At 40.9% G+C, this 23,464-nt stretch overlaps 1 protein-coding gene across 1 annotated transcript in view; it reads right to left on the bottom strand.

The window, feature by feature from the left end:
• Positions 1-23,464, bottom strand: part of ajap1 (adherens junctions associated protein 1) — a 65,084-nt gene that overhangs the window by 5,793 nt on the left and 35,827 nt on the right. The window contains exons 2-4 of the mRNA XM_037772875.1: positions 19,733-20,499; positions 1,480-1,567; positions 1,108-1,350 (exon numbers count right to left, since the gene is read on the bottom strand). Of these exons, the coding sequence (XP_037628803.1) occupies positions 1,108-1,350; positions 1,480-1,567; positions 19,733-20,499 (1,098 nt within the window). The remainder of the gene's footprint in view (positions 1-1,107; positions 1,351-1,479; positions 1,568-19,732; positions 20,500-23,464) is intronic.

The following is a 23,464-nucleotide window of genomic DNA, read 5'->3' as shown; positions in this document are numbered from 1 at the left end:
ATGATTATGGTGTGATTTTCGCAGGGATCTGTAACAAACAAAGGTGTTTTCTTAAGTCTGTAGAATACAATGTGTAGGCCAGGACATCTCTGCAGCGTGACAATATTTCATTTAAAATGGTATTTTGACCATGATTTTGACACACATTTTGCCTTTAAAGGAGCAGTATCTAGCGGTGAGTTTGCAGATTGCAACCATCTGAAGCCTCTCCCAAGTGTGTAGAAAAACTACGGTGACCCTTTCGAGAGTTAGTTGTTGTAAGAGTAGAGTGCGTAGAGTGTGTGAGTACGTGGGAAGTGAGTGTTGAAGCGAGAGAGAGAGAGAGCAGAGGCGACGGGAGCGAGTAACGTTATTGACTCTGGCTCAAGCAGGAAAAGTTAACAGAGTTGATTTGTCCGTTCTGGGCTACTGTAGAAACATGGCTGTGCAACATGGTGGACTCCATGGAGAGAGGACCCGCTCCCTATGTCGATATAAACGGCTCATTCTAAGCTAACGAAAACACAACGATTCTTAGTTTCAGGTGATTATACACTAATGAAAACATATTTATTAATATTATATTCCATTTCTGCCAATATATCCCCCTACATGTTACACACTGGTCTTTTAACAAATATCGCGCATCCTGCGATTTGAAAATTGCAGTGAGCCATATTGCCATTTCGATGAATTTTTGGTTGAATGTGCAGCTCTACCTCTGACTGAAGCTGATTGTGGTTCAGAGTAACATCACACGCAAGGAGAAGAGTGTGAGGAATCCAAGCATTTCATGAAGAGCTTTCAATGTACTCTCGCTCATCATTTCTTAATACTTTGTAATTTCATGTGCAAGTTATTAGAACATTTATCTGCTCATAAAACCATTATTATTAGGAAACAGACTGATCCCTTAACCCAATTTAAATCAATTTGACTTTGCCATTCAGCATGGGGCTTCATAATTTCAGCCATCATACTCTAATAACATGAATGATAATAACTGTAGTGGACAGAGACATCACGTTGAAGAGCATAAAGTGGTTGTGGATTTCCAGCGCTGGCTGACTGAACAAATGTTCCAGTGTGCATCCACGTCGTGCTATAAACAGCCCCGGGCTGGCGTACCTGTTTCCGTTGTAAGCAGTCTTGTAGACAGGCGTCTGCTGGATCATCTCATCAGTGTAGATGGGAACGGCAGTCCGAACGCACTCATGTGAGCACTGCAGGCTGTCATTGTAGGCAGTGAATATGTCCACCTTGCTGGGCACCCGGGCCGGGGTGAAGTCTGTCAGGTTTTGGCAGCTTTCTTCCTGCTGGTGGATCTTGCGCTGATGGCTATTGTGGCGGCCATTTCCAGACTGCGCACAGCTACAAAAACACGCACCAAAGACAGGAAACAAACATAAAATCATACCTTATACCCTCCTCAATCATCTGCAAGGATTTCTGACAGGTGTGAGCTTCAATGTCTTTAAAAAGTAAAGGAATCTTTCCTACCAGTTTTTAAGGACGAGTGTTGTGATCAAGGCTGCGATAACCATGATGAGAGACACAGTGATTGTGATTATCTGGTGAACTGCCAAACCTGAAAGAAAGAAAATAAACACAAGAGAAATTACTTTTGTGGAGGAAATTGTTTCGCACTTCACTGCTCTTGTGTTTTCTGTACTGTACAAACCCCTCAATGTATCAAGGGCAGCTCAGTTGAAAAGTAGAGGATGACATTTCGTTCTTCAGTAAGTATTGATGACACCGTCATCCACTGCTATTCATAATTCAAGAGTGAAATGAATTATTCCATTACAGTACAGCCAACTGTAATGGATAACCAAGTCCAAGTTTCCTCTAAGTACTTATAAAACTTATTATTCTTATGTCATTATTCCCGGTTTTATTTTTATTTTCTTCCAACAGCAGACCCACACTCTCTTTGCCCTAAGGCTTTTTATTTAAACATTGAGTGAGAGCAAATTGTTTGATATGCTATATCAAATAAAATATTTGATCAAAAGGTGGTCCTGGTGTAGTTTGAGGGCTTTGAAAAGGAAGGCATGTTAATGCAGGGTAGAGGGATGACGATACACACATTTACAAGCATTACAGCTGGTTTGACAGAGCGATAAATTAGGTGTTCATGCTGTTCTTAAGAGCTTCAAAGAGGCACATTTAAGACGCTGTTAGTGTGTATTATACATTGAAATTTAAAACTGTTTTAATACCAAAAAAACAGAAACACATATTTGCTGAAAATTATACATGAGCAATAAGACAATCATAAATCATTGTTTATGTAAATCAAACTTAATGTGGTTAAGTTGAAGTGCAAAATTGTAGATAAGAAAATAAATTCAACAGCACTGCTAGCGCAACTCACATCTTGTCAAAACAGAATTTGTCTTACACATTTTTTTTTTCTTTCAGGCTTCTTAAGGCTGCATTAATTGCATTTATTGGACACTTGGGAGCAATGGAACAGACTCAAAACACAACATCTGACACCTTAAAAATGGCGAAATGTCGCGCCGAACATACGTCACACGTCCAGTCACAGAGAAACATATTTATTTGGAGTTGTGTCTCTGGTCTCTAGTTTTGGACTGAACCCAATACTCACTCTCTTTTTGGCTCTGTTTTGGTCTTTACCTACTCCTAAGAAAAACTTCTGTCTCTTTAGCTGCTAAATGTTCTACTATGTTGACCCGCTAGTCATTAACTTTGCCTGTCTGGAGCTGGGCATATAGTATTCAGTGACATACAGGAGTTTGCAACCAAAGCAGTGAGCTAAAAGAAGCTAAGATACTCCGTAGAGATGAGGAGAGCTGATACGGTGGAGATCTCTTCGAGTTCTCTGTAACCCTTTTCACATTACATAATCATGTGATCCATTTCCGTGGGAGACTCACGTTTTTCATTGCCCTCTCCTGGTTGCCTCCCAATTCTCCCGATTTCTCCCAATTTATGATGAATTTTATTACACCTTTTTTTTCCTTTTCGTTATCACAACCTGTTTCTGGCACTGTAGAGCCCTACTGTTTCCACCCAGGAAACAATACAGCTACACCAAATGTCGTTTCCTGGCAGAAGAGAGCTGCTCGCGACACAACTCGGTTTGAGCTGCCCTCGCCACGGGACTCAGCGAAGAGCCATTAGTGGCGTGGCGCAAGCCATTAGAAATAATGGGTTTCAGACGGAGACGGAGAGAGAAAGAAATACTCAAACAGGGGCAAAAAAAATGAATGGATGGATGGAAACTGATGAATATTAGTTTATGCCAGAGATTCACACAAGTTCATGCCAGAGGGGTGAATTATTCTGTATTCTTTCCTGATAATTAAACGGAAAATTAAAAGTATTTAAGAAAAAGATGCTGTTGCAGTGTACTTATGCTATTTTGATTCGTTAAAAGTCACCAGAATGCAGGAAACAAAAAAAAAAAAAATTCTGGGATAGGACCAACAGACCCCTTACCTTGATTTATAAATCCTTTTTTTAAGGTCTCAAGGCTGGCAAGTATGTCCATTGTAAATATAAAAATATTGAATAGTGGAACTATAGTCGCCCTCCTTGGAAAGCTAATCGATTTCAATATTTCAATAATATGGGAAAAAGTAACTCCAGCCAGGACTTCTCCACAGGTCATCAGCTTAATATTCATAACGCCCGGGCTGTTTAAGATCCACTTGCACTTGTCTGCCCCGTTATAGAAAATCATTATTGGACAAATTAAAACCCAATTACAGGGCGATCAAAAGGACAGCAGAGACACTGGTTGAGAAAATGACGACTTGTACGGATTGGATCCTCTATATTTTACAAGCACTGAGTGGTCAATAGAGAATAAACTCTTGAAAGGATTGGTGACTTCCACTGCTGTTTGATTCAAGAGGGATTATAAACCCACCAACCTCTACAAACACAAGTCAAACCAGAGGAATGAAAACCACGCCATCGTAATTCCACACACTTTTGTGAGAGGTATCTGGTTTACAGCCTTGTTTTGCTAAGCTGTTTGGACAGTGCAAAGCCATACAATTATGGCTATTCTTTACACTACGCATCCTGTTGCATCTTAACCAGCCTGCAGATATGAAAGCAGACCAAAGGTTCTCTGCTCGCTCCCTTTGTTCTGTGTGACTACAGCACAAAAGCATTGTTCTTATTTACATTTTTAAGACTCCTGTGTGCGCTGATCTCTCACTTTTGCCAGAGGACAGTAATCCACAAACAAAACTGTGCGCTACATGTCTAAAGTGAGGATTAGTGTGAGCCTATTCAACTGTACTGTGTGGTTAGCGTGTTGTGTACGTGTGTGTGTGGGTGAGTGATAGAGCATGAGAGCGACTGGGACACAATGACACACTGCAGCAGGTGACATGCTGCAGGAGGGGGGAATAAAAAAAACAAAAAAGAAAAGCCGTCATGATGAAAATACCCACGTGGGCTTTATACATCTCACCTCTCCATCAGCCAGCTGCCTGGCTGCTGATCCAAGCCAATTTGTCTTCGGGAAGGCTCAAAAGGAAGTGCAGCACGGTCATTTTGGAAAAACACGCGGCCTCTCCTCTGCCGGCCTGCTGCCTGGACAGCCTCTTCTTGGATAATAAACTTCCGCGGGCAGGGCCGTGCAAAAGGCAGGCCAGGTCAACCTTGGATTAATGATATCTCCTGCTGGCTCTGGGAAGCCTTACCTTCCCAGCGCAATCACAGTCCCTCGCCACAGCAAAGGCACATTAACTTATCTGCCGATTCATTTGCATTTCCCTCATATCCCCTCCCCATCCTCCCTCGTCTCCCTCTCTACCCGTCTCCGGCTGACGTCAAGGCTGTTAAGTTGAAAGCGTTGGGTTATAAATGAACATCTGTCCGAGTTCAGGCATAATATAGCTCGCCCCTGACCTTGATCAATAGCTGAGGTCTCCGCTGAGAATTGTTTCATTTTACATCGATGTCAGACTGAAAGGGAGCACTTCCCAGTCAGGAAATTTCAAATTAAAAGCTGCACTTGGCGAATTTGTCCTGTAAAACCAGGACTGATTAAATCACATAATGGCACTGCATTAAGTCGTGCTCTATCCCCACTTCTAATGGACACTCCTCTGCCCATGAAAGGGAAACTTGTGAGTATAATACAAACTGTCGTAACGTGCCTGCAACAATCAATTTGTGAATGTTACGTCAGTGAACACAACACTGCACATGTTTAGCAGCCAGGCCAGTCTGTGATTTTCCACCAGAGGAATCCTGGTAAACACGAGCATGCTGTGTGTAGTTTGCTGATGCTATGTTACACGCTCTCAGGGTATTTAAGTCTAAATAGCTCATTAAGAGTTCCTTCAGGCTGCCATTTGAAGCCTAAATATGTACACTTTCCTAGTACAGCTCTTTAAAGAAACAAATGAACCTGAGAACATGAGGTCCAGCAACACAAACATCAACATTAAATCCATTATAACCTCATTTTCAGGGCAGTTCGTTTAAGGGTGCGGGGATAATAGAGCATATAATGATATGGCTGACAAATTTGAGTGCAGAGGCCAGTTCTATTTTCATCCAGGACTGTTAGAGGGAAGGAAATTTGGCCTGGCCATCTGAAACTCATTGTGCCCTGGCAGTCAGGTTGAAATATCACCTTTGGCAGTCACCTTGCTTTAGAGATACCCGGTTAGGTTTTGTTTGGTCAAATTACAGCCAAACAAAGAGAGGCTGAGAGGGAGATGGATGGAGAGAGGAAGGGACAGAGAGGAGAGGACAGCTAGCTTGTGACCTCTGTGGCAGCAGGATTTGAGCCCCCCATCGATGCTCCCAGCAAGAAATAAATTAGATTTTTATTTGCCTTCGTTGCCATGACAGTTTGATGAACCCGTCAAAGAAAAGCATGGCGGTTAAATGAAATCGCTCCTTGCTACCTGTTTTTAATAAAAGAATCCCAGCTTTGACACAAATGCTCAGTGTGGGGTGAATAAATGTGACTAGCGGGTAATGTCTGGGTTGTAGCACCTTTTGAAAACTCCTCAGTATGTTTTTTGTCATTGTCACATCACATTAGCTCAGTATTTTCAGGCTGGGAGCAAAGATGTGTGTATTAATCTTTTTCTAATCTTTAAAATATCAAATGTGTAATGGAAGAGGTGTCGTTTATAGTGACAGACCCAGAAAATTAAAACCAGACTCTGCAGTTCCCCTCAGCTCTACTTTAGCTTTCCAGCTAATCGTTTTAGTTTTAACACCCTCAACTAGTGTTTTAGATCGGTCTTGGTCTCAAGATCGGGCTCAACCTTGACTTAGGGCTACACAATTAATCGAATATTAATCTCAATCACGATTTTGGCTTCTGACAATTAAATGAGCATGATCGATTGCGATATTGACGTTTATAGTACATGCTCCGCTCACAGAAAACTCTGCTGCATAAATCAAGCGCTTCCTAAACCAACAGCTAGAGATGAACCGTCAAACAGCAGCCGATCAAGGCCGCCTGGTTTTCAGCAGCAGCCTCATACATCCAATTTTTTGACGGTCAGACACACACGTGCTGATGCCACATGATGGTTTTACGTCGGCACACAGTGGCACAGTCAGTAACGTCACACACACACAACGTGTCCTTGGTGTAGAAGTTCTACAGCGTGAGTGAAGAAGACATGAAGCTGCAATTTGTCACAACTGCAAGTCCAAAATAAGCCATGGAGGAACAATATATCATTTCAAACTGTTGTTTTTGTCATGAGTACTTTCACACAGAATGTGAATATTACCTGACGAAAAAGCGATGTTGTTTTTATTTCTGAACGAGGTCGATTTGTCTGAGCTTTGACACCGCGAATAAAGGCATCGTCCAACCACATTGTGAGGAATGGACATATTCAAAACGTACAATAAGACGGATGCTCTGTAGTCTGAACTAAGACGGTAAACTCCTTCCGTTCCTACCTTTCACGAATAAAAGCCCTAGACACATACACTGCGTAACGGTATACCAGGGGCAAATTCACTCAGAGCATATTGCTAAAAGTAAACACAATAAAATAGCTTACAGTAGCTTCGGCTATATAAAAATGTACCTCAGACCAACTGCCGAAACTGCGGGTCAATAGGATCTCGGTTTTGGCCTCTGCCTGCATGAGTCTATACAAACCTTTTATTGAAAAAATGCTGCAACCGTCGCAAATTTTTGTCCCTGCCGGTATAAATGGTTTTGATGCAAAATATTTGCATGTGAGAATTTAACATTTTTGTGCCATGTATTTGTTAAACCCCGGTGTGTAAAGGCCTTCAGTCATGACAGTGTGACAGTGAGCGGGTATACACAATACCAGGACCCTGAAAGTGAAGCAGCTAAATGGAATTCAGCCATCATTAAATTATGATTTACACCTGTGATTTTTTTTTTTACTACTGCGACATGCCAAGTTGTCATGACAGTCAGCATCCTGCAATAAAAAATTAACATATTGAATATGAAAATAATGTACTTGTGAACATATGTTCCATGTTAAAAAAGAAAAAAAACAAGAACATAATGTTACAGCCACCCATAACATCTATTAACCAAAGACAATTCAGTCTTGGCGTGCAACCATTTATATGCCGGTTTTTGACCTTGCTGCATTCCTCACTTGCCTGCCTGCAATTTACACGGTGAATTATGTGACAACATCTAAACAGCAGGCGGTTTGTCCTCTGAGTAACAATGGCACCACACGGAAATACTGGACAAATCATGAGAGGAGAATTTCTATTTAATTACTATGCATGTATGTATGAGTTATTGTCAGGTTTTAGTAATGTGTTTGTACGCCGGACCGTCTGTATGCAGCGGTAAGCCCGATCAGGCATCCATTGCAAAGAGCCATTTAGGGCTAATGGTGCCTACACCCACGCAGCGCTGGCTTAAAAGCTCCTGAAAAATGTGGGAAAGGCCCCTCATTTGTAAAACACATAGCTGTGGCTTACAAAGGTTGAGCCACCTCACTCCCACACAACACAAAGCACATTTGTACAAGCATATTCAATACACGCTAATACGCTGCACGACCCGTCCATAAGATCGCCTGTCCTACAACCAGACACCTGAGCAGGACAGGTTGGGCGAAGACCTCCGTCAAAGGCGGCGTGCTGATAGTTAGGAATTGCCAATTAACGTCGGTGTCAAAGTGTCAATCTGGGCTGATTTCCACTGAGTCACCAAGCAATCTAAAACACTTATTGAAGAAGAAGAGGGAGCTGAGAGAGAGAGAGAAAAGAGAGTGGGACAGAGAGAGAGAGAGACGAGGGGAAAGTTGAACAGGGAGAGATCCGAAACAATTACTCTTACATGCCTTTTCTCTCAGTGTCAAAGGCATCGCTGCATAATTCAGTCAGGCTGGATGGCAAATGCTAGAACGGCCCCAAAAAAAGGGGTCGGTGAAGTATATTGCTTGGATGATGGCATCCCTTACAGGAGGATACACTTGTCTTGTGTGCCTGCCCGTGTTAGGAACACACAGTACCTCATCCTGTTAACAACAGATGAGTGGAAATGACTGCAATTTTCAGGTGGGTGTAAAATGGCATCGCTACCGAGGCAGCTTCAATCAACCATCCTGAACTGTCATGTCGGAGACAGGAGGTATTTTTTAGCAAACGAAGCTTAGCTGAATTGTTTAGCAGGTGAATGGAGTGGGAAACATGCCATGCAACTGCACTGTTTTGGCAAATCTTCTGCATACTCAATCGTCCTCTCTTTCATTCCTGTCAAGCAACAGCATTACCTTTTTTTCAACAAAACTGAAAATCTCTCTGAAGCTAGAATAAATAAATTAGGGTTGTCAAAGTTACGCAAATTCGTTTTAACGCCACTGATTTCTATAAAGCATTAATGCAATCAATCTTTCAGATGTTGAGGTAGCGGGCTCAGTTTTAAAGCTAGAGTGAAAATACTATTTGTAGTTCATATATTTCATCTAGGGCTGTCAAAGTTAACGTGATAATAACGCACTTAGGCACATAATAAACTCAAATTAGTTAAAAATAACGGGTCATATTAAAATTCTGCCCTATCCCTTCTGATTGACGCAAACAATCTCCTGTATCCAAAACAATGTCTCAGTCAACATCTGCACTTCTCTTCCTTAAGGCAGATGTGTCAAGCCATGAAGAAAGAGCTGAGCAGCGGAGAAAGAGAGTGAAACAGCATCTGCTCAGTCTGGCCCCCTTCATCCCCTCTTGGCTCACTTTTCTGTAAATCAGGGGAAGGCGGGTTTGACTCCGCACGCCTGTCACCAGGCATCAGCATTTTAGTCCAGATTTAACGCTCGAGAAAAGGAGATTCATTTTTACCCACTTTATTGGGAGTCAATACAGAGAGTAATGGCAAATTTATTGGATTGCCATGGCAACGGTTGGGGAAAGTGGTTTCTCTCTGTGTCTCTGAGTGTTGAAGAGGCTGTATTGTACGCCTCTACAGGTCTACCACGGGTCAAAATGCTGCATTACAATGTTCTCGGAGCTCGCTTCTTTAAAAATAGATCCCAGAGACACTTAACATACATTTTACATGTGCTCACTTTGCTCTGCAGTGGATGGAGACTTAACTTATTTACTCCATTCATTTAACCCTCCACCTCCTTCACAAACTTGACATTGTGATGTGAATTGTTGCCGGATGGATCTATTTATTTTAAATACTTGCTGTCTCTTACACTGGATATCATCTTTACTTTAAACATCCACTGATCGAGTCTGTTTCAGGAAACTACAGAACAGAACTGTAGGGCTCTACAGCGGGCCTGTTCAATTGGCACATCCGGCCTAGAAGCAACCTCAGAGTGGCCTATCACACATTAATCTGGTATATGATGAAATATGTAAACTACAGATTTAGTGTATGGAAGTAGCTAACGAGTGAGCCATCTCGCTTCCTTCTCATCTCTGTTGACAGTTGCACATGCACAGCACTGATCGGGCCAGATGTAGCCTACAGATCACGTAGCGACAACGTCAATCATGTCTTTCACAAATCAACATTTTCTCATGTGACGCAGTTCCGACCACCCTTAGTAGCTTTTCAAAATGTCAAGGTCATAAATAGGGAAGTGCTTTATTGAAAATATGTCCGTCAACCCTGAGATGTAAAGTTTGTTTTGTTATGGTTCTGTGCATTGATAGCTGTTTCTTATTGTTTCTGCACATCGTGATGGGCCTGGTCCTATGTGACCAAAAATATAGTTGTTTTTTTTCATTTTTATTTCAAAAGTGAAATGATAAACATTGCTATTTTTTACTACATTCATTTGCATTTGTTTAAAATTTGTCATAACAAAAAGCTAATGAAAAAAAAAGGGTTTAAAGGTGCTAAATTAGAAAATCTGAGCATATCCAAAGAGCATAGAAGCAAAGAGATGAAACTTTTTTTGACGACAGCTGCTGCCGCCATTTTGGACTGAAAACGCTTATTATATTTATAATATTTTATTGCTCAACACAGGCCATATCTGTAGAATATGACTATAGAATAGAAATAATTTTGTTTTGTGTGGCACTTTTTAGGTGGACGTTTTACTGGCGTCCGGTAGTCGCTTTCAGTCCAAAATGGCGGAAGCGTAGCTTTGCTGCTGGGCGCTGACGTTGCAATTGAACGGACAACTGACTTTCATTTCTTGGCAATATGCATTTTTTGGCATATCTGTTGCCTCCACACGACTCTCAACATGGCGACAGCTGAGCCAGCAGCTAACGGGGCTAACAGCACGAACAGTGCCAACAACGGCATCAATGCTGACAGAGCTAACTGTGTTTACCTGAGGGAACCGGAGGGTGGGCGCTACGCTTCCACGACAATGGCTTTATGAGCTGTAACCCCCGTCTGAGCGCTGTACAGAGCAGCGGCTGTGAGCAAGCCAGTGGGGCACGCTCACATGCACTAAAAGCATGCATGGCCAGCCCGGCTATGTTAACAAAGCACAGAGAAGCTCTGATTACAACACACAGGCAGACATTACTCATCTATATTTTTACATATACAATAGTTGTTTGCTGCTACAGTATATTAATGTATATTAATCTATCATATGGAGCATCTTTAAATATGCTGCTAAAAATGTCTGGCCCATCGACATTTCCTGGTTTGAAATGCTGGCCCAATTGAATTTGTAATTTAACAGCGCTGCTCTACAGTATCTATCAGGAACACATGGTACCTTTTGCTCACTCCACACAAGCCCATAACATTTAACCTCGCGACTCTCAGACCGTCTAACAAGACCTAAGTTATCAGCAGTGGCTTTACTGACTGCAGTTTTAATCATCTCGTATCCATAATGGAGCTGACAGCTCCATCTGCGTAGAGTAGAAGGGGGTCGCAGTTACTAGCAGCACAATCACCGGGAACAATCAGTGAGCATCTGGAGGCACCACAGCTATAACCCCCACCCACCTCCTCCTCCTCCTCCTCCTCCTCCTCCTCTTCCTCCCACCTCCTGTAGGATGGCCAGAGTGCTGTGAGAGCATGATCAACAGGAGGCATCCAGACAAACTCTTAACCAAACTGACTGAGATATGCACAAGCATTACATTTAAGTTATTAACCACCAGGGTGGTTGTCTATAGCTACTTACTACTATGACCAGCGGCCTGCTGTGTTATTTTAACATGGGTCAGTGCCTGATTACAGAATTACAGCCACCTACAGTAAGGCTGCATTACACTTCCGCTAAGACCTACAGTATGTGCTGACAGCTGACACTGATAATTGGGAAACTGTGCATGAAAATAGTGAAAAAAGGAAATCAAACTAGTTAAATTAGCCAGAAAGCGGACTAAAGGTATTTGCTAAAGGCCTTTTTTACTGATTATAAGCAACATTAACATCTTTGTCCTGGGAAAGGGTGTGAACTTGTTGGATTCTCCGCAGTAACAGAAAGAGTGGTCCCTTTTGTTGTCCTGCTCTATCAATGCCAACAGTGAGTGGGAGTAAAGACACATAGCCCGCAGTCAATAAGTGCAACACAGACAAGCTGTGGTGAGCTGTCATGTACTTTCTGTGTCATTACGTAGGCCTAGTTGGTTTCCAGCCAAACCAAACTGGTTGGCAAAATGTCACACAAGAAAAGCTAATGAAACGAGCACAGAGCTCGTCCATGTGGATGTAAAGGCCTCATTTCTGCTCACTGACTGACCACTCAACACATTAGTTTAAATCAATCCTAGCTGAACCTTCATCAGGCATTATAGGGAAATACAGTTTTCTATAACATGTTGCTATCGCGATAAAATATTTAATGTGCAATGATGGCAGGTTTTCTTCTAATGTTGCCTACATCCCCAAAACAAAACACACTGGCTGACCTTATTCACACTTACTGATACAAACACAACAGTCAGAATACTTGACAGTCAAGTCAGAGTTCCTTCTAAATTATCTGTCATCATTTTACCAGACAAAATGATATTATCTGCACTGGAAAAGCAAATAAATGTCCAACTCTAAAGGCATAAAAAACATTAAATCACAGCAATATTGATACAAATGCCTGACAGGTACCAACAAAACTACAACACACTTGAGTGAGTATAGACCCCTTCTCTGTTGGTAAACATTAGGGCTGTGTATTGGCAAGAATCTAGCGATGCGATACGTATCATGATACAGGGGTTACGATTCAATATATTGTGATTTATTGGGATACTGTAAGCAAGGCGATATATTGCGGGGTTTTTTATTTAATTTTTGGAAAACTGTCGTAGTATGAAGAACACACCACCATATGGATACAAGAGTAAAATAAGGTGACTTTTTTTATGCAATCAGAACAGTTGGATCTGCATTTGCATTTATCACAGTCCCTGGAACATCAACATCATAGCACAACACAACGTATTTTTGTGGGCGGAACGTATTTGGAGGCAGAATAATTGTCTGAACACGTTAGCTAACGCTGGCCAGCAAGTTTTCCCTCTCTCTCGAATCAGTTTATCATCTCAAAGGTATGCGATATAATTTCAAATTGGAGCTATACTCTTTCAATTCTGGTACCCAACAACACAGTTAGATGACATTTTCTATGTGTAACTTAAGCCTACTATCCTGAGGTGATTCGTGTTTGCCTCCAGTCTTTCCTTTATTTTACCTCAAGCTAACACCGTGACGTAATCATGACGTCGGTTGTAAAAAGCTCCATCTGGCCGTGGCGAAATTGCTCTGCAAGTTCTGTAAAAACTGGTAATCTAATGAGGAGACTCAGAATGATCAGATTCAGCCTGTTAGTCCAAAGTGTGTATGTGTTTACTGTGGAACATGTGACTTAATGTGAGGAGACATTTCATTTTAGGAGGCAGGAAACTTCTCCAGTGGGCTCTGATGCTTGCCGTGTTTCTTTACTATCTTCATGGTGAACCAGATGCAACAGGCTGTCAGAGATGCATCATCATCACTTGATGTATTCATGATTACATTGGACCACGGTGGAGCTAAAACTGGAAGATTCAGACTGCTGTTCACTACGTATACAGCACTGTGGACTCCTTCCCTCCTCTGCTCTCTACCTCCTTCTGCAAACAACCACTTGCCTCCATGTTTGACAGTGATGTGCACACACCCCCAGATACACACACAGCATGAGATGATTATGGTCATGATACACACATGCCTGGCTGAGACAAAGTACACTAATGGCTTGAGTTTGTGTGCTGGTTGCCTACAGTATTCATGAGTCATGGTGATTTAGTTCATGCAGACCGTTTATTGGGGGTTGAATGTGCATGCTGTAATCTCACAGTTCCCGAGAGCCTGACTAGCAATGATATATACAGTTTCTGAGCTGCAGTGTCTGAAGCAGTTATGTGAAATTAATCGTTTTCATTATTCTTTCCAAAAAAGTATACTCTGATTTAATTGTATAAGGAAAAAGAAATAGGTCATGTCCAGGTAATTTTGTATGGTAATATGGGGTGGGCTCCATCCTCACTATTCTGAACAGGAGGATAAGTAGATACAAAGAATTTTTAACTGCCTGTCCAGAGTAAGCAGTTTTGACTCTTTTTATAAATATAAATACAAATACAATACATTTATATTAACTAAATAATAATAAAAAAGTTAAAAAAAAAGAAATATTATTAAAAATATGTTGATAATAAAATATGATATAATATATAATATAATAAATAATATAATAAAATAACATATGATTAAAATAATAATAATATATATTTATAAACATGTAAAAATAATAAATATAATACCAAATAATAATAATAAATATGATACAATACAAAAACTCTTTATATAATAATGTCTATAAATATAGTAATTGTTGGTCAAAGTTCTGCACATAATACAAACATGTTATGAGCCACCTCTCATTTCTATGTCAGTGCCTTTAGATTACAATTAGCTGTGATGTCAGGGTGGCTGGGTGCGTTCGTCCCAGAGGTTTACTCTGAGCTGAGGTGTTTCTGTTTGAGACGCTGGATGAGACAGACACAGAGCCGCTTACATGCACACTGATACTCTGGTTACTGGGACTTATCAAATAGCGAGCAATTACAACAGTATTTAAAGAGCATGATTTTGAATCAAGATCTGCGATTTTGATGGCGCAGATCACCTGGGGTTCATGGAGTTGCATGTTTTGCACCCTGTCCCGCTTGTATTTGATCACGAATGTATAATCATTGCCAGGAACATAAGTAGATCTTACATCATCCACCTGAGATGGTTGTCATGGTTAAGTTGGAACAGTGAGTGAAAGCCTGAATGATAACAACATACAACAATGGAAAGAAAGCCACATACAGTAGCCACCAAACAGCTGGGTGCCAAATGCACACATTTTATAACTATAAACACACTATTAATCTGTTACCCTGTTCCAAAGAAAAGCCCTAGCCTGACTTCTATAAGCCCCTTTCATATCTAAAGACTTGATGTGAAGCAGAAGGCTATTTCACGACATGGCACCAGCGTTAATAAAAAGAACTTCTGACTACATGTTTCACTCGAGGCACTTATCATGAATACACTGGCCCTGGTATTATAGTTAAGACAGAAAATACCTTTCTTTGCACAGTTAAAAAGACATTGAATATTATATAATAAGTATGAGTTGTGTACAGTATGTCCTCTTTCCTCAGTTGTTTGCAAAACCACTTCCCTTAATTGATTCCATAAGGGACCAAGTATTTTACAATTGAACTGAATCCATGCTGTAATAAATCAGAAGACACGAGCAGAAATGTAGGTGAGTTAAGTTGTTATGTAAGCTCTGATTATCACCCGACGTGAGTTTTTCCTATCTAAGTTTGTTAGATTGAATGTAATGTTTCCATAAACATCTCCAAAGACAAAGCAGGAAAGATAAGAGACAGAGACAAAGTGAGGCACCTCTCCTTCGGTAATAGTTTCATTTCATCATTAATCCAGCGCCGTGCTGTCGGTGTGGTAATTATGTCTTGCCTTGGGGCCAATATGAGGCAGACACGGGTTAATGTGTTGTGAAGGCAAAAGGAAAGTTTTCTGCAGCACTTAAGCACCCGAGCTTCGCTTTGAAAAGGGATTTTATTCATCTGCTCTGATGAGACACAGTCTGCTTATTGATACAGTAATGTACCCACCCAGTCTGAAAATCAGACCTATTTTTTCATTCTCATCAGCTTTCAAGTTAACAGTGGTGACTGATTTCCTCCTGGATACAGTATCAAGCCATCATCTTGAATAACAAGGTGGTCTCAAACTCACCTCCCAATCAAGAGAAAATGAGAGATCACAACGTCACTGACGAGATGATTACATACTGCCAGTTCCTTTCACACTCACTGTACACACCTCAGTACCCATATATTTATACTAGGGCTGTCAAAGTTTACGCAATAATGTGTTTTACGCAAATTAGTTTTAACGCCAATAATTTCTTTAACGCATTAATGCAACTTGCCATTTCTAAGTTGTTGCGAAGGAGGCTAAATAACGCTCCCACCTTATGCTAAATTTTGCCATTTTCAAAGGGGTCCCTTAACCTCTGACCTTAAGATATGTGAATGGAAAAGGGGTTCTATGGGTCCCCATGAGTCTCCCCTTTACAGACAGGCCCACTTTATGATAATCACATGCAGTTTTGGGGCAAGTCATAGTCAGGTCAGCACACTGACACACTGACAGCTGTTGTTGCCTGTTGGGCTGCAGTGTGACATGTTGTGATTTGAGCATATTTGTTATGCTAAATGCAGTACCTGTGAGGGTTTCTGGACAATATTTGTCATTGTTTTGTGTTGTTAATTGATTTCCAATAATAAATATATACATACATTTGCATAAAGCAGCATATTTGCCCACTCCCATGTTGATGAGAGTATTAGATACTTGACAAATCTGCCTTTATGGTACATTTTGAACGGATACAAAATGTGTGATTAATTTGCGATCAATCATGGACAATCATGGGATTAATTGTGATTACATATTTTAATCGACTGACAGTCCTAATTTATACCACTGACATTAAAACCTACTTTTATGGTTATTTTTGGTCCGCATAAGAGCTGAGTGTTTCTCCTCTTTAACATGAGCAGCACTGAGCGGCTACAGTCATATCAGCTGTGAGATCCAGGTTCGCTTGTGGTCCCAGTTCAGGACCTGATGCTGTTTATATTTATTATCTGAATACTATAATTATGGGATAACACAGTTACTAAGGAAATTATTACCGTTCCAAGTAGGGATGCCAATTTAGATTTTTTTTTTCTGACCGATAGCCAACCCTCGTTAACCGACAAGATTAGTGCCTTGCATGCATGGGTGCTGTGGTGTAAGTGCCTAACAAGCTGCCCAGCTGTAACGATAACCCGATGCATAAACATGTTGAATCCATTATTTATCGCAAACCTCAGTGTATGCTTAAGTCCCCAGTTCACCAATCAGGGAGCTGTGTCTGCCTGGTGTACTCTGTCAGGGTTTCCATCAGTGTAATGCAAGCCCCGCAGCCCGCCGTGTGTGTGATGGTGAGTATGAAGTTAGCAGTAATGTTATAGCTGTGAACGTAGCAGTGCAGTGTGTGTACAGTTTGTCGGTGAATAAATGCTACAACTCCTCAAAAACCTAAGCCAAGTTCCTGTATCTTTCTTACTACCTGCTTATTAAAGTGAAGGAGGTTAGCCCCGAAGTTAGCGACAACTGCGGCCCAGGCTTACTTAATACATATATATATATATGTATATATATATGTATATATACATATACATATATATATACATATATATATGTATATGTATATATACATATATATATATATATGTATATATATATGTATATATACATATACATATATATATACATATATATATGTATATGTATATATACATATATATATATATATGTGTATTTATATGTATATATCTATATATACATATATATGTATATATATGTATATATATGTGTATTTATATGTATATATCTATATATACATATATATGTATATATATGTATATATATATACATGTATATACATGTATATATATATATAATTATTAACACCCCTAGTTCCAAGTTCAAATGTATGCATGTAGGACCACCAACAACAGCTGGATGCAACTTAGCTTCACTCAAAACTATAGAGGTTGATAAGGTCATCTTAGACAGCTTCACAAAACCCCCCAAAATATTCACCACATTTCTCCAAACAGCATGAGTCAAGTGTTTGGAGCGACATAATTGAAAACATGAAAGTGCTAAGACAGCACAGATGCATTATCTTGTGAATTTATTTTGACTGTATAATTGAGCTAAAATAGATATTTTGTTATTTTTCACAGTGAAGGCTATTTTCTATCAGCAGGACTTCTGCTGTACGTGCATTTTCACATTCCTCTGAGTTTTAAGACATTTTTCATTGTAACTGAGTAGGAGGTGGCCAAGGACTCGTGATCACCCTTACTGTTAGCTGCCTAATTTTATGACATTTATATTAATGCACCAAATGGGAAAGCTTCAATTAGCATAGTGCTTGCTTCACAAGTTGTTAAACATGACTTATGCTTTATTACTACCTGTATGGTCCATTTAAAAAGTCGTGTTCCTCATGGACTTAATGAAATGGTAAATCCAATATGTCTGGCTGGGAGGGTTGTGTGTTCACAGCACAGAGGGACTGTCCATAAAAACCACATATGCTCATGTACAGTACTTCAGGAACGAGGGCCACAGTATGGTCAAGGACATAGTCCGTGAATCAGGTGCTATTTCTCCAAAGCTGCACTATTACATCAATGAAAAGTAGATCATTACTCTGGATCATTAATCATGCGCTACAGTGAAAAGGTAAAAATAGATTGCAATTTCATTAGAGAAATCAGGTAGGAGAAAACTTATTAACATTATTGTTTCTTTTATATTGATTCATTCTTGGCAATGTACCCCCATTTTCCCACATATTTGGATTTCCCGATATATCACTGTCTTTGACCCTGTTGATGCTTTTTACCTTCCAGAAAGTGATTTTTAACCATAGAAATAGAATAGGAGTAGAAAGGACACTGAACTGTTTTTCGTGGTCATTTGACAAGTGCAAAAGAAAAATGTTGTTGTTATTATGGTGACAACACACGTCAATGGGGCCGTAAAGTGTGTGGTCGCAGGAGTGAGGCGGAGGGACCGTTAGACCCAGCGCTGCCGCTGGCCACCAGCCCGCTGTTCAAAGTTGTCACTCATCTGGCGATAGCAATGTGCTTTCCTACGCTGTGACAAGAATGTGTGGATGAAGCATTAAGTTGTTAAATTTGACTCATTTAATCTCTATCCTTACTTACTACTCCACTGCTCATTTTAGTCATTACTGCAAAACCTCATCTCAGTGAGTATGCGACTTAAAGCTTCAGTAAGCAAATTCCATAATAAGCTTTAAGATGGTTTAGTTTATACGGAAGTTATCCCACTACGGTACACATAAAAATGTCCGCCGCTCTGTCCATTGTGCTACGTTGAATTGAATGGGAATGTCCGTTCTACTCCTATTCTATTTCTATGTTTTCACACTATCCCCCAAAGATCCCACCCACATGAAGGCACCCCTAACCACAAAGTATAAATCTATACATAAGTCTATGATACAATGGTAGGAATGTGATCCCACACTGGCTTCCCACATGAGAACACACACCAGCTGTGTTTGTTGGTACGCACAACCAAGCTAAAGGTTCCACTACAGGCAATCAGTGTGCCCTTTAAACTCCTATTAGGTTGTTCAAGTTTCCTCTTACATATCGAATTTTCAGAATTTTAGAATGACATTATTTGTCTGTCCAACCTCCACAATGGAGCAACATTCTTGATGCTCTAAACATTTCTGATTCGGTCATTTGAGCTCGTCATACTGTGTGTACATTGGCATACATTGATAAAGGCCCATTTCTGAATTTGGTACACATTTTAGGTATAATAACAGACTTTTCAAGTGTCAACGTCGCCTTAGATACCTCATCACATGACTGAAGTCTTTGCAGAGCATTAGTTCAGGTTGACTTGAGACGCTACTCTAAATCCATGGTGTTCATTGCTGTGCCATGCAGGTTTCTTATTTGTTTTCAGTACTGATTTAATTAATTTGTTAATTGTCTCTGTTAAAATGACAACATGCAGAACAAAAACAAAGGCACAGGTATTGAAGACATGGTGTGAGTCTGCAGTAAGTGTGAAACAAAAGGCGACTCAAACAATGATTTCTTAAGCTTACTTACTCATACTAACCCAAAGAATTCACACTAGATGTTTTATTTTTCTTACCTGGTGTGTCCCCATATGGCTTTGGTGGTTTGACAGTCTCCCCTAAGCCGACAGTGGCCTTGGTGGTGCTTAGCCTATTGGGCTCTGGTGTGGTCAGCACAGTGAACGTCCTTTGGGAGGTTGTAGTGCTAGTGGTTGTGGCCACTGTGGGAGCTGAGACCTTGGTGGACAGCGTTATATTGAGCTCCGATTTGCCGTCGTCATCTATGCTATCTGTATCTGTGCCATCTGTTGCCCAGTCGATAAATCCAGCCACTGTGGTAGTCTGGCCCTCCTGAGACTCATAGTCAGTGGCCTCATATTTGAGCTCCCTCCTGGCTCTGAGTAACAACCTCACTGTGTCTCCTCTGCTCCCGCTGGATAAAGCTGCCGGAGCTCCCGCTATTACAGCCAAAGGATCACCTGTCTCCATTTGAGAGTATCTCAACCGGCACTCCTTACACACTGCTTGTCCTTTATGTGCTGGCTTTCGATGCTTCTGACCCTTGACCTTTAGCCCTATCCCTGCCCTGTTGTCTTGGGGTGGAGGGATAGGGTTTAGGAGCCGGCGGACCAACGGGCTCACTGTTCTCCAGTGAAGCTTGTTGGGCGTGTCCCAGAGCGGCTGCCAGCGAGGTCGAGAGCGAGGCACCGACTTAGGCGTGAGTTTGACCCCCAGACCCTGACTGAGGGGGCTGCACACAGAGAAGTCCAGGGTGAGGTGGGTCATGGCCAGCAGGATCCACACCCGGTGCCCCACACAGCTGCCTGGCCTTAAAGCAGACGGACTGCAGAAAAGGGAGAAAGTAAATGAGAGAAAACGCTTTAGATTCAGTATATGTTCGCTAAATGTTCAAACCATACAGATCAGGTTCCCCTCCCGTCAAGTTAATGGCGAGTTGTAAAGATTCACATCTGTATTCACCCTCCATTTATACTCCTGGCAAAGTTCTACTCCCCAACTTCTTCCACTCTTACTCAATTAGGCTTCGATAATAATTAGCTTCGCAGAGCACCTCTTGAATTGCAGTGTAAAGGTCAGACACAAAGTAAATGTTGTACAACATGTGAAAGATTATGGATTTGCACTCTTCGCTCTCAGCTGTCAAAAGCAGCGAGGACTTATCCTTGATGTTACAGATTCATATCAATCCAGGGGATGATTACACCGACACACAAGGTCAGGCCTGGTTTAGCTGATCATCATATTCTGCATTATCTGCCTCAGACACAAAGTCATCTGATTCCCAAAGGGCAATTTGATTATGCAGCGCAATGATCACAGAGGTAACACGCAATGCCAGCAGAAGACACAGCATGACAAGCATATCCCAGAAGCCTTCACTGCATTAATGTATTCAAAAGCAAAGTTATGTCCAAAAATGTCCTCTGCTATTGTGTAAACCTTCTGTTCATCAACAAGATGGCAAGGTGATAGATAGGCTGGCTGTTCAGGCCAGGACCCTGCAGTAGACTGATTTTACAGACAACCTTCAGTGGCCCGTGGGACAAAGCTACACATTGATTCCTAAGGGAGAAACCTCATTATGGGCTATCTTTCATCTCTGCTGTCCTTGGCCAATTTAAGCCCACACGGAGGACTCATTTTGGGAGCATCACAGAGGCGGTGATAGATGGAAAAGTGTGAATGGGTTCATCGACTGTCCGAGGCGACACGAAGATGTCCGTCGTTCAAATAATCACCAAGTTATGTCTCTAACTATCGTCCAGCTATACTGTAGTTGTGACATTTGACAAGACAAACTGGACCTCTGTTGGAAATGTGGGTGAGTTATGATTACAATACAAGTCACAAGTGATTCTTCTCACATGCAAATCTACATTATTGTGTTCAAATGTAAATGTTCAGCAAGTGGGACAAAGACAGTAGAGATTGCATTAAACCCAGTGAAAGTTCACACCAAGGGATTAGATGGATTACAACTGCTCTGATATACATTTAAAATATTGTTGGATGTCAATTTGAATCAGAAATTCAATCCGTCTGATCCCTTGTTATCCTTGTTATCCTTGTTATCCTTGTTATCCTATGCCCTGTTATCCTGTCAGTGAACTAGGGTTTGTTCTTGTTCTCTTTGCTTGCACGATGTATAAACGAGGATAAAGGTAAGGCTGTTCATGCTGTTGTCATACACCATTCGTAGCTATACCTACGAAAGTAATGCACAGTAATTTGCGTATACCTCACAAAATCAATTTGTATGTAATCCACGTAATCTTAAACCAGGAAGTATAAAGAGCGACAAACGCTGCATAGGGAGGAGGTCGGGGTGGATGGGGGGGTAAAAAAACACCAGACTTTCGCCCAGGAGACTGGCGTTCCCGTGTGAAACCAGAAGTCGACGTTGATTTATTTGTCACGTAACTTCCGTACTTAAGTAATGCCAAGTAGTTTAACCTATAGACTGTATGTAAGATGTGGACGTAGTCACCGTGATGTCACCCATTGGTTTGTAGACTGCCGTTTTGAGCCTCGAGTTCGGCATTTTGGCCGTGGCCATCTTGGTTTTTTTTTGCAACCAGAAGTGACATGAGAGGGTGGAGCTAAGTACAACCGAATGCTGAATAATAATGAAAATACACTGTGAAAGGGTTAAAGTTGTAAGACGAAAACAAGGACAACTCCCAGACTGGACAAAGCCGTGGTAGCAACCTGTCAATCACAAGGTAGCCACGCCCTAAAGCATCCCCTGCTTTATGGTCTATTTGACTCTAAATGGGACCATAATTTACTAAATGAACATCATGCTGTATTGAAGAAGACTTGAAACTAGCGATTGAGTCCATAAACTCATGTTTATAATGTTTACTGAGGTAATACATCAAGTGAGAAGTAGGCTCATTTTCTCATAGACTTCTATACAATCAGACTTATTTTTGCAGACTTTCTTTTTTTTTTGAAAGAATGCAAGTTAAAGAGTGACAAAAATGAGGAATAACGTTTTGTAAGATATCATACAAACCATTATATGAGGACACGTTGGGCTGTTTGAAGTGTTTGTAAAAATGTAAGTGCCTGACAGTAACATTAGCTTGTCACTTAAGTAAAGTGGCAGACTCTGGTTCAACAACATAGATTATGATTATGATTCGTGGGGTGCATTTGAGTTAATTCAAACAAATTACTTGTTAGTTATCATTCAAGGCATATTTTTCTGCACCAAATATTTTTATGTCACTGTCACAGCACTGAGTTTTATGGTGTAGTGAGTAATTACAAAATGCTGTTTGAAGTTATGACAAGATAAAACATGTTGAATTGTGTTCTCATCAATCATTGACATGCGGCTAAATTTAAATTTAGGCATAATTCAGCCTACTAGTAAAAGAACAATAGGACTTTAGACTTTTCAAGTGATGTTCAGTCAACATTTTTATAGACGCTTGCACTGACTAGGAGTGATTCTGAACCATGTTTTTATTATTCACCCCACCTTTCATTTGACTTGGGAGGGACCAGCAAACCACTAACTGATAAATAATTTAGAATGGCATTTTAATTGAGCCATAAATGGTGACTGATGTGGTCATTAAAGAACAGAGACAAGGTCAGCGTATTATTGACAGTCAAAAATATGGGCAATAACTTGTCGTGTGAGTGTTTTGGCTGTGACCTCAGACTGAGATCCTGGCACTTCCCCAGTCAACTCCAGGTGACTCAAGTTTAACTCTCCAGGCCACATTAATGCAATATCTGATGAGGAGAGCGGCGTTACTCATCATAAATTATGT

The sequence above is a fragment of the Sebastes umbrosus genome, chromosome 6, assembly GCF_015220745.1.
Source record: "Sebastes umbrosus isolate fSebUmb1 chromosome 6, fSebUmb1.pri, whole genome shotgun sequence".
Classification (NCBI taxonomy): domain Eukaryota; kingdom Metazoa; phylum Chordata; class Actinopteri; order Perciformes; family Sebastidae; genus Sebastes; species Sebastes umbrosus.
This window is presented reverse-complemented; position numbering and strand designations above follow the sequence as displayed.